Source organism: Cynocephalus volans, chromosome X, assembly GCF_027409185.1.
Source record: "Cynocephalus volans isolate mCynVol1 chromosome X, mCynVol1.pri, whole genome shotgun sequence".
Classification (NCBI taxonomy): domain Eukaryota; kingdom Metazoa; phylum Chordata; class Mammalia; order Dermoptera; family Cynocephalidae; genus Cynocephalus; species Cynocephalus volans.
Genome location: NC_084478.1, coordinates 24,685,445 through 24,698,231, shown reverse-complemented (window position 1 = coordinate 24,698,231; position 12,787 = coordinate 24,685,445). Strand labels below are relative to the sequence as shown.

Sequence of the window (12,787 nt, the reverse complement as noted above, 5' to 3'; positions counted from 1 at the left end):
GTCTCTCTCTTTTTTTTTTTATAATGATGTTTTAGGAATCAACACCATCGAGTTTTAATTTTCTAAAAAAACACCCACAGGCTACTGTATCAATACAGTCATTAGAATTTAGAACTCAGTAAACAGTACTCAGGGTTCTTTGTGAGTGAGAGTAATCATTGCAATTTTAGGTTTGGAGCCAATGAGTCTATTTCAAGGTCAAATCAACACTAACAGATAAGATGGCAGCTTTACTGACCTTTCAAAGCTTTTACTGAAGAAGGAAATGATGCTGAGTCACAATTTCAAGAGCAACAGTGACATCTTGTGGCCTATCAAAACATATCAAGCACCCTTATAGTCAGAATGCTTACAGATATTCAAAACACCTTTACTGAAATCCCTGCAGGAAAAATCCTTGTTTTTGTGTAACAATGTTGTACAGTAATCTTTCTGCAGACTATGGGCAGCAGCACAGTTTGAGGCTGCAGGTTTTGCACACACTAGCTACAACTTCACCTGGGTATGTAGAGCCCCCGCCTTCCCTGACACGGGTCACCACAATCCTTATCCTGTGTTCATTATTCCTCTTTCATGTCTTTTGCCCAGCTTTCCATTGGGTTATTTTTCCTATTATTCATTTGCAGGCGTTCTTTAGATATTCTTGATACTAAATCTTCTGTTAGTCATATTTGTTGGAAATATATCCTCCCCTTTGCTCCCTGTACTGGCCGGCCACCAAAAAAAAAAGTTCTCCCCAGTTTGTAATGTCTTCTCATTTCCTTTTAAGGTATCTTTGGATTAACAGAAAGGCTTACTGTCAATAAAGCCAATTTGTACAATCTTTTCTCTGACAATGCTTTTTGTGTTGTAAGAAATCCTTCCTTAACCCAAGGCCGGAAAAATATTTACCTATTAATAAACCTAAATAGCCAAAATTTTTAAAGCTTACTTTTTGACATTTAAGCCCTAAATCTGAAATTGATTGTTATGTATAGTATGTAAGGATCTAATTTGATTTTTTTCCATAAGGAAAACTACTTTTTAAGTTTTATTAATATCATGAGGATGGCAATTATCTCCCGGATGCATCTATAGATTCCATGAAATGCTCTTCAAAATCCCAAATGGTGTTTTCATCGCATGGAACTACTAAGTTGAATCTAAAATTTACAGAGAGTAAAGGGCCAAGAATAGCCAAGATGCTTCTGATGAAAAGAGTAAGGAGGCTATACCTACCCAATCAGATATTAAGATTTATTATTACACTCTAATAATCTACAGAAACTGACTACAGAATGGGAAAGAACAGCATTATAAAGTACTAAAGGATCATGTTACAGGATCATGTTAATGGTATCCACACCTAAAAGTGAAATGCTAATATTTCATGAACCCATGTGATCTGGTAAACATGGTGGCCACAAGGTCTCCCCAGTGGACAATCCCAATTACAGTGCACAGAATTCCACTCCAACTGCTCTACAGTGTCAGTGCAATAAGCAGTCATGTAAGATGATACTGGACAGAGGCAAAAGGGAAGTTTACAGAATAATCTTTGGGAAAAGGCTACTCCCTTGGTGGTCTCACTGCTATATAACCTATATATTCTTTAAACTTTTAAATAAAGTAGGTATTGTTTCAAGAAATAAGGCTTTAGAACATTTTGTAAAAACAGTACACATTTCATCTTTCATATGTTCAGCACGAATCTATATCAAAGAGATTACTCACTAAGCAAGTCTTTAATGTGTCATGTCCTAAAATGAATGTAGCTATTATTATTGATGCTTAATAACCACACCCACACAAACAACAACAACAAAACAAATAAAAAAATTACCAAAACACACTAGATCCTTGCTACTTAAAGGGTGATCTAAGGTCTGACAGCATCAGGCATTAGCCAAGAGCTTGTTAAAATGCAGATTCTCAGGCCCCAACCCAGACCTAAGTGAATCAGAATGTGCATTTCAACAAAAGTCCCAATGATTTGTGTCAGTGCGAGGAGGACTTCCCCAGAGGACTATTTGCTCTTTCTTCTCCTAACCCATTCATGGCTGACGGCTGCTGTCACATCGCTGGGTCAGGCAGCTAACCTACTACACTGCCTTTTCTGGTTTTTACTCTTTTCTCCACGTTTCTCTTTTCTGTTCTTGTCTTCTTTTCCCACTGCTTTTAGCATAATTCTCATGTAAATGGCACCAATAAGGACTTTCATTTTCACAGCCAATGAAAGCACACCTTTTCTGAAGCCAGCAATCCAACCACACTGTGTTTCTGCCATCTTTGCATCTGTGACTGTTCTAGGCCATTTTCACTGATGCACAAGGTCTCCTGCTCCAAACAGTAGAAAGTGCCGGACTGCTGAATGCGAGCTAAGTAGGGTATATCCAGAGCACTTTATAAACTGAGGGAAAGTAACTGTCATTCCTCGAGTAATAAACAGAATTTGTTTTTTAGAGTTGGTCATTGACAAAAAAATAGTGTTTTATAATATGGAGTAACTGCTTTAACAACAAATGAAAATGCATAAAAATTATAAATGATAATTCACCTAAGTATTTCACAAAAGGCAATAATTTTGGCACTTATATTAGAACCATTTATTTTAAAGTTTTCCACAACCCTTCCTTCAAAGGGTTCTATGACTTTCCCATTCTTCAATTTAAATATGATGGCAGGGTTTCCATATTGAGCCTGCTTTCATAACTCCAAAAGAGAATTAATGCTACCTGAGATAACAAGGGCCCAGAACAAACTCTTCAATGAGGTCAATTTCTTTGGATGATGGAAAAAAGAATGCTTGGCACATAAATAAATATTTCCTGACATGCAGTATTGTTTTAGTAGACCATTTCATCTAACTCCCAATTTCCATCAAAGTAGAGCCTTTATCTCTAGAATTCCCTTAAGACAAGTTAAATGCAGGAACCATTACACCTCAACTGACTGGCATCTAAGACATCACATCACAGCAATAAAAAGGCTGACTTAGAAATACTCTAAAACTGAGTTTTAGAAAATCTATGTGACATCTTAGCATTATAATGTTTTCTATATATTACCTCATAAAATGAAATGGTGCAACCAAAAAAAGCCCAAGAAACCAGACTCTCCTCTTTGATTTTGGAATAAAATAATTTTAAAAGCTTATCAAGCACACACACATTTCACTATATTTTACATGGCCCTCACACCCTTGATTTAATACTCACAAGGTCAGCATATTTCTTACAGAGAGCTGCCAGCTTCTCCTCTGGGGTTGAGAGGGTGTTTAGGGCTTGCATCAGTAATAAAACTTCTTTTCCTGATGATTAACAAGATAAGAAATTAAGGCTGGGAAGAAAAATGAGACCAAATCTAACCTGTAAATTCTACTAACATTTCACCATGTTCTGACATCCAGAGTAAAATAATTTACACCTATTGATTAGAAATAAGAGATTTACTGGCTCAATTAAGAAAGCTATTTTACAATTCTAGATTAGCAGGCCCCCCTCCCCCCCTCATTCCCACTCCAAATTTCTTTTTTGGCAGCTGGCCAGTATGGGGATCCAAACCTGTGACCTTGGTGTTATAAGGCTGCACTCTAACCAACTGAGCTAATCCCACCCCAAATTTCTTCACTCACTAACACTGCTAGCTATTCATAAGAAATCCTGTTAAAGGCTTAAAAACTCCCTTGCCTAACCACTGATGTCCAAGTTAAGACAAAGTACAAGTTACAAAGGGCAGAGAATATTTTTAAAAGCTTCCTCCTAACCAAGTACAAATATAGAAGCAAGTTCAAAGGGAGTTTCAGTTAGTACTATGACTATCTAAGATGCACATAATCACTGGTGATATATCTTTTCATATGAGCAATTTAACTCATGATTTTCTGATGATTTACTAAGCACATTCCGTGTGTTAACCAGGGTTACTGCAAATAAAAGGATGACAAGATAGCTATTCCCTTGGGGAAAAGAGCTTAACAACAGTATTTTAAGGACTTTGGCAGGGAGAAGCAGGTGGCTGAGATAGGAGGGGACAAATGGTGTTTTAATATAAGTGATAATGTTTTACTTCTTAAGCTGGGTGGTAGGAACCATTTTTATTTTTTAAAATGTTCAATCGTATGTATAAGATATTTCATTAAAATATATATCTCAAAATGACTTTGGTATGTGGTATACAGACTGCTTTTGGGAAAAAAAGCAGGCTAACTTAAAAAAAAATATTTTTCTAAGCACATAAAATTTTATTAACAAAACCTTCTCTCATTCAACCCAAGGCCAGTAAGAACTTTGAGACAATTAAACATAATTATTGAATATGATCAAAATGTAATGTAACTTATAATTTTATGAATATTTTAAAACTCAAACTCCACCTGTTTTTTTGAGAGAGAATTCACATACCATAAAATTTATGCTTCTAAAGTATACAATTTTGTATGTTCACAAAGTTGTGCACTAATTCCAGAACATTTTCATCACCCCAAAAAGACACCCATACCCATTAGCACTTATTCCTTATTCTCCCATCCTCCCTAGCCCTGGCAACCACAAATCTACTTTGTGTCTCCATGGATTCGCCAATTCTGGACATTTCATATAAAATGGAATCATATAATATGTGGCGTTTTGTGTCTGGCTTCTTTCACTTTGCATGTTTTTGAGGTTCTTCCACATAGGATGTATCAGTGCTTCATTCCTTTTTATGGCTGAGTAATATTCCATCATATGGCCAGACCACGTTTTATGTAGCCATTCACCAGGTGATAGATATTTGTGTTGTTTCCACTTTTTGGCTATTATGAATAATGCTACTCTGAACATTCACGTACAAGTTTCTGTGGGGACACATTTTCAATCCTCTTGGGTATATATCTAGAGGTAGATTTGCTTGGTCATATGGTAACATTATGTGTAACTTTTTAAGGCTCCCTGTGCTTTCACACAAATAATTGGGGCTATTGGTTTTGAAGAAATTTGTCTTATTTATAAGGAATTAAAATTACTTTTCATATTCCTATAAATTTTTATGTTTTCCAAGGTAGTAGAAAATGCATTTAATAAGAAGGATAATTCCAACTTACAGTCACATACAAAACCATGTAAATCAAACACTGTAAATCTTAGGTATAATATACAAGGGCTCTTCAAAAAGTTCATGGAAAGGTTTGTATTATCTTTTAATTCTATTTTTTCACAAACTTTTTGGAGTACCCTCATAAGTATAAAAAAACTGAGGAAAAACCAATAAGGCTAAAATAAAAGGGAGTTTCAGATTTCATTCATCAGATTTAGCATATCACATTCTTAGTCCTAAATCAGAAAACATAGCAGGAGAGAAAAAACATACCCTAAAAGCCAATCTTTACCCACTTTCTGAACTATAACAGATAACATTATACTGTCTCTAAAGTTTTGTGCCTAGTTTTTTAATAATCTGGTCAAATAATTAGATAGTTTTCACAGTAATTTGTGGTCAGTCTACATTAAAGACACAAACAAGGCAAGTCAGATACTACTTCTGTCAAGTTGGCTCCAAATTTTTTCAAGAAGGCCAATTCTTTATTATTTAGAGAAATAACTAAGCTTCCTACTCTGCTATTTTAACCACTTGCACATAACTCCAACAGACATGCAGACTGACCTCACTGAGTACAATAGGTTGTATTAGTTAAGGACCTCCAAAATGATTCATGATCACCTGTGCTGCAGAAAACACAAGTAAAAAGAGCAGTATGTGAAAACATCCAACCACTGAGCAGTGATTATTACCTAAGGTTTTTTCTTTGTTCCTGTTGCATTCTGAATCTTGCTGACCATCAGGGGGATCTGTTCGAGTTTCTCGTCCAGGAATTTCTTCTCTTGACTCTTGTGTGCAGTACACTGGGCTCACCAAATTCCTGTTCTTTGTTATAAAGTCACTGCCTTCATCCTCTTCCAATGAGTGCTTGTTACTTGTGACAGCACAATTGGAGTCCTGATGTTGAAGAACATCATTTGATTGAGAGTTACACAACATATCCGCTTTCACCCCTAGCCCACAAATTCCAGCTTCTTCCATTGTGCCAATTTCAAACTAGGGGAAAGGGGAAGGAGAAAAAAGATGGAAGGGGTTAAATCAAATGTAATCAATGTTTAGAAGCAATGGCACATCATAGCTTGACAGACTTTTTCTTTCTCAGTGGTTTATAAAATTGATGTAAACATGGTAGTTTCCAAGTTTCACTGAGAGATGATCTGACTGTGAGGTACAAGGAAATTAAAGTTCAAACAAATCACACAACTAAGTAGTATCAAAGGAGGCAAGAAATACCATTTAGTTGTAAATCTAAATTTATTTCCCTATAAAAATTCACCACTTAAAATAATCAGCACCTTAACAGAAGCTAAATTGTCCCAAGTTAATGGACATTAATTAATTATTCTAGTCTCATCCTCAAGGAGATAGTTAAGCAGAGATGGCTAGCCAGCTATCCATCAACAACCCATGCTCCACAAATATCCCATGGAGCTGGCACTACAGGACAAGTGCCCAGCCAGAGACTTACATTTCCCAGCCCTCTGACATCTAGGTGGGACTCCCATGTGAGGTTCCCACCAATTGAATGTGAGTGGAGGCAATGACTGTCCCTTCTGCAACAAGACTTTTATTCTTAGAAGCATACGTTTTTCTCCACCATCTCGTCCCCACTCTGGATGAATGCAGGGGTTTCCAAGACCCTATGGGATGGCAGAACCACAAGATGAAAGCAGCCTGGCCCCCTAAATCCCATGTATGTACAGGAAAGCCACCCTACCTACAAAGAAAACCTACACAGGACTATTAGGTAAACAAGAAATAAACTCTTGTATTAAGCCACAGAAATTTTGAGACATATTTTAAGCAGCAATCCCTGCCCTAACTAATACAGATAGTATACATAGCAAAGATGCCTTTATTCCATTATTCTATTCTTCAATCCGTAATTTTACCTTACTCTTGCCAGAGCCACAGGAGGCTAAGACAGTACAAAAGGAGGTTCCCTCTTCCATCATATTTTTAACCCTATTTATGTGGGGTTTTCCCCCCTTGTTAACACTACTTGGTCATATCATGTGGCACAAATTTAAATTCTGTACATTTCCTCTCTGTAAGAAAGAGGGCCATTTCCTTTTCTTTTTTATTACTTTTATTTACATTTATTTAATGCTGAATTTATTCTCATGCCATAAGTTTTTGTTTCTTCTGGGATATCTTTTTCTTCTGTGAAACCGCTTCTGGTTTAGGAACAATTTGTTCCTTTTCAGTAAGGATCATCTCGATGCAGCAGGGGGAGCTCATGTGTGAGTTAATCTGACCGTGAGCTCTGTAAGTTTTAAGTACAGCGGCATGTCTTGGGTGCTTTGTTCACCTGGATGTGCACAACGACCAGAGAATCTACATCTAAACCCTTAAGTTCAGCATTACTCTCTGCATTTTTAAGCACGTGCAGCAAAAATTCAGCACTCTCTTTGGGCCACCGACCCTGTGTCCAGCCCCACTGTTTGGCCTGGACACACCTACCAACTCCACTATTCTAGTGCTGGAACTGTACACATTGCTTCTGTAAAGTGACATCTTTGAGATACTTGGTGGCTTTTCAGATATGCATACCCTTGATGGCCTGGGCAGCTGTTCTTAAAGTGAACACAAAGATTTGAACCTCTTGATTTGCATGATCTTGTGGGGTTTTCTTGGTCAAGCGAATAGCGAACCATTTTTACAGATTACCTTAGGTTGCTTATGGGAAGAGGACCTCTTCCTTTTCTGAATGATACAATGCGGGGGGTGTGTGTCTAATACCTTTCTCTCTCTCTTTTTTTTTTTTTGGCAGCAGGCCAGCACAGGGATTCCTGGGGCTTTGGTGTTATCAGCACCATACTCTGTAACCAACTGATCTAACCAGCCAGTCCTCTTTCTCTTATCACAAGTGGATAAAAGTTACGTTCAAAAATCAATGGGCTGCAATTGGAATCACCACTTGAAGAAAAAAAATTAATGGGAGAGCAGAGATTTGTTACTTCAAGTTACAACAGTATCCAACTAAAGAACTAAAAATAAAGTATCAAAGTAGGAGGGGATGGACAGAGAAAGGAGAGGTTAAGGAAACTAAAACCTTAGTTTACATAGTATAATGTTGATAAATCAGTATTGTGCTTTTGGAAGATCAAATTAGCATAGTCACTTTGAAACACTCTTTGGCAATATGGATACCTTCTAACCCAGTTAACTCTAGGATTTTACCCAAGTGTGTACATATGTGCACCCAAAGGCCAAGAATGTTTAAAGCAGCACTATTAGTAATCACCTCCAGATGGAATCAACCCAAATTTCTATCAACAGATGGAGAAACTATAGTATGTTCATACTGTCCAGCAATGAGAATGAACTACTGCTAGATGCAGCAACACAGATGAGTCACACAGACCTAACATTGTGAAGAAGGTGCCAGAAAAGTACCTACTGTAGGAAACAATTTATTTATAAAGTTCAAAAACAGGCCACACTAACCAATGGTGCTAGAAATCAGGATACTGCTTACCACTGGGGGTAGGGCCTTCTGGGGTGCTTGGTAATACTCTATTTCTTGATCTAGATGGAGTGACCCAGTAAAAATTCATTAAGCCTAAACATTTATGACCTGCATACTTACCTGAAGGTATGTTTTACTTCAATAAAGTTTATTTAAAAACTTGAACTTTATACATTATTCAAGAGTTATGAAAAACCAACAAAGAAATATTTTCCTCTAAGGACAGAGACTAAACAGTCTCATAGTTTTCATGATACTTTAAAAGTAATATGAATGTAATACTTTGATTTCTTTAAAAAAAAAAATCAATGCATTAAGGGGAAATGGGTTGTCTCTTTTCAGAGTTACGGTTTGATACCACATTCTAAGCCTCATTCAGAAAGAAAAAACTTACAAAGTAATACGGAAAGACTCTCAGATTCTTTGAAAAAATATTTAAAAATTCACTTCCATATGTAACATATTACACAGAGTAATGTTTCTCAAGTGTAATCCATAGGTATTAAGTTTTTAAAAACTTACAATGAAGTTTTTGGAAGCATTATTTGTAAGATTTCATTACAGCAGAAACTTCCTAAAGTCATTAATATGCCTGAATAACATACTACAGAAGTATTAATATCATCAAAGCAGATACAAAGTGATAATTTTAATGCTACATTATACATTTAACTAATAGTTCTACCTCTATTTTATTATCAAATATTAAACCACCATATACTAGTTGGGCACATGGATAATGTTAACAGAAACCATTTACACAAAAGCAGTACAGGGAGAAAAAAAAAAAAGAGTACTATTAATATCTTCTTCCCCAATTTTTAAAATAACTTCCAAACCTATTCCCTGAAAACCATCAGGTATAGGAATAGAGCTACAAGACCACAATGCTGGCCTTAAATATTGATGAAATATTTAGAGAGAATTAAAATAGAAGACTGCTTATCTCTAACACATAATAGAATTTCTCAAACATGTGATAATGATGATAAAACCCACACAATCCCAGAAAACATGGTGTTGAGCCACATCAAAAATACAATGATCATTAATGCAAGTTATCAAATGGCTAGAAGAGATCAAATGTCCTCATCAAAAAGAAATGATTACATTTTGTAATGATGAATATGCTAATTATCCTGATTTGATCATCACACATTGTATACAGTTGTTGATGATTCAACTCTTACCCTACAAATATGTATAATCAATTACATTTCAATAAAAATAAATGAAAAAAAAAATACAATGACCACACAATTTGTAGAGAGAAAGGGAAGCATAAATAACTTTCAACAAGAAAAACCTCAGGCCTCTCCTAGGGTCAACTTTAATAAGAAAGCTACTTGAGAAATGGATAGCCAAAGCAATGCTGAACAAAAAAAATAAAGCTGGAGGCATAACACTACATGACTTTAAACTATACTACAAAGCTATAATAACCAAAACAGCATGGTTCTGGCATAAAAACAGACACACTGACCAATGGAATAGAATAGAGAATCCAGAAATCAACCCACACACCTACAGCCATCTGATCTTTGACAAAGGCACCAAGCCTATACACTGGGAAAGAGACTGCCTCTTCAGCAAATGGGGCTGGGATAACTGGATATCAATATGCAGGAGAATGAAACTAGACCCATACCTCTCACCATATACTAAAATCAACTCAAAATGGATTAAAGAATTAAATATACGCCCTGAAACAATAAAATTTCTTAAAGAAAACATAGGAGAAACACTTCAGGAAGTAGGATTGGGCAAAGACTTCATGAATTCGACCCCAAAAGCACAGGCAACCAAAGGAAAAATAAACAAATGGGATTATATCAAACTAAAAAGCTTCTGCACAGCAAAAGAAACAATTAACAGAGTTAAAAGACAATCAACAGAGTGGGAGAAAATATTTGCAAAATATACATCAGACAAAGGATTAATATCCAGAATATACAAGGAACTGAAACAACTTTACAAGAAAAAAACAAGCAACCCAATTAAAAATTGGGCAAAAGAGCTAAGTAGGCATTTCTCTAAGGAAGATATACAAATGGCCAACAGACATATGAAAAAATGTTCAACATCACTCAGCATTCGGGAAATGCAAATCAAAACCACACTGAGATACCATCTCACCCCAATTAGGATGGCTAATATCCAAAAGACTGTGAACGATAAATGCTGGTGAGGTTGCGGAGAAAAAGGAACTCTCATACACTGTTGGTGGGACTGCAAAATGGTGCAGACTTTATGGAAAACGGTATGGAGGTTCCCCAAACAATTGCAGATAGATCTACCATATGACCCAGCTGTCCCACTGCTGGGAATATACCCAGAGGAATGGAAATCATCAAGTCGAAGGTATACCTGTTCCCCAGTGTTCATCACAGCACTCTTTACAATAGCTAAGAGTTGGAACCAGCCCAAATGTCCATCATCAGATGAGTGGATACAGAAAATGTGGTATATCTACACAATGGAATACCACTCTGCTATAAAAACGAATGAAATACTGCCATTTGCAACGACATGGATGGACCTAGAGAGAATTATAAAAAGTGAAACAAGTGAGGCACAGAAAGAGAAATATCACATGTTCTCACTTATTTGTGGGAGCTAAAAATAAATAAATAAATACACAAAAAACTGGGGGTGGGGGGGAGGGAAGAAGACATAACAATTACAATTCCTTGAAGTTGATATGACAAGCAAACACAAAGGACATTGTTGGGAGGGAGGGGGGAGAGGGAGGAGGGAGGGAGGTTTTGGTAATGGGCCACAATAATCAACCACATTGTATATTGACAAAATAAAAAATAAAAATTAAAAAAAAAAAGGAAAGCTACTTGAGAAATGGAATTGGTTAATTTCCAGCTTTTCAGTTCCATTAGTGATTTTTTTTTTGTAATGCCTTTATTGAGATGTAACTCACATACCATATAATCCATCCATTTCAAGTGTACAATTTACTGGTTTGTAGTGCATTCACAGAGTTGTGCAGCTATCACCAGTCAACCTTAGAACACATCACCCCAAAGAGAAATCACATACTCTTTAGCTATTGGCCCTTAATCTCCCCATTACCTCCAGCCTTAGCCAACTAATCTACTTTGTCTCTATAGATTTGGCTATTCTGGACATTTCATATAAATGGAGCCATACATTATGTGGCCTTTTAAATCTAGCTTCTTCCACTTAGCATAGTTTCAAGGTTCAGTCATGTTGTAGCATGTATCACTATTTCATTCCTTCTTATGGCTGAATAATATTCCACTGTAATGGATAGACCACATTTTATTTATCCATTTATCAACTGATGAACATCTGGATTATTTCCAATTTTGGGCTATTATGTCTAATAAAACTATGAACATTAATGTACACATTTTTGTGTGGACATATGTTTACATTTCTGCAGGGAATATACTTAGAACTCCTGGGTTATATGGCCACTCTATGTTTAGCCTTTTGAGGAACTTCCAGACTGTTTTCCCAAGCAACTGTACCACTTTACATTCCCACCAGAAGTGTATGAGGATTCCAATTTCTCCACATCCTCACTAACACTTGGTATTATGTCTTTTTGATTATAGCCATCTTACTGGATATGATAGTATCTCATCGTGGTTCTGATATGCATTTCCCTAATGACTGACAATGTTGAACATCTTTTCGTGTACTCATTGGCCATTTGTATATCCTTTTGAAGAAATATTAATTCAGATTTTTTGCCAATTTTTTAATTGGGTTATTTGTTATATTATTACTGGATTATAAGAAGTGGGTTTTTTCTTTTTTTTTTTTTTTTTTGGCAGCTGGCTGGTACAGGGGTCAAACAGTGTACCTTGGTGTAAGAGTTCTCTATATAGTAGATTTAAGTCTCTTGTCAGATATGATTTGCAAATATTTTCTCCAATTACTGATTTTTCAACTGACTTCTTTGTTCCCTCAATTTGGAGAAAAGACATACTATATTCACCTATTTTTAAATGTCACAGGAGATTTAATTAGAAGTTACTCTTGCTTTCAGATTAAAGGTACATAGATCAATAACTATTCAAATATGCAAGAAAAAAAAGACAGCTTAAAGACCAGAGAAAGGCCAAAGAACAATCGCCTAACTCAGAATAATAACTGGTGGCATTCAGCATAAATAAGGATATTAAATTAATCTGTATAGTGCACAAATATCACATCTCTTGTTTTCCTTCTATTTTTATGTCATCACTCCCTATTTGTGGTTAATACTTTTTTTTG

General features: G+C 36.0%; 1 protein-coding gene and 1 pseudogene across 1 annotated transcript in view; both read right to left on the bottom strand.

Annotated features, from left to right (window-relative positions):
- TXLNG (taxilin gamma) overlaps window positions 1-12,787 on the bottom strand; it is a 36,171-nt gene that overhangs the window by 16,420 nt on the left and 6,964 nt on the right. Inside the window, exons 2-3 of the mRNA XM_063082962.1 lie at window positions 5,751-6,054; window positions 3,198-3,289 (exon numbers count right to left, since the gene is read on the bottom strand). Coding sequence (XP_062939032.1) covers window positions 3,198-3,289; window positions 5,751-6,039 — 381 coding nt within the window. The 5' untranslated portion in view covers window positions 6,040-6,054. The remainder of the gene's footprint in view (window positions 1-3,197; window positions 3,290-5,750; window positions 6,055-12,787) is intronic.
- LOC134366607 (large ribosomal subunit protein uL22-like) lies at window positions 7,180-7,715 on the bottom strand (annotated as a pseudogene).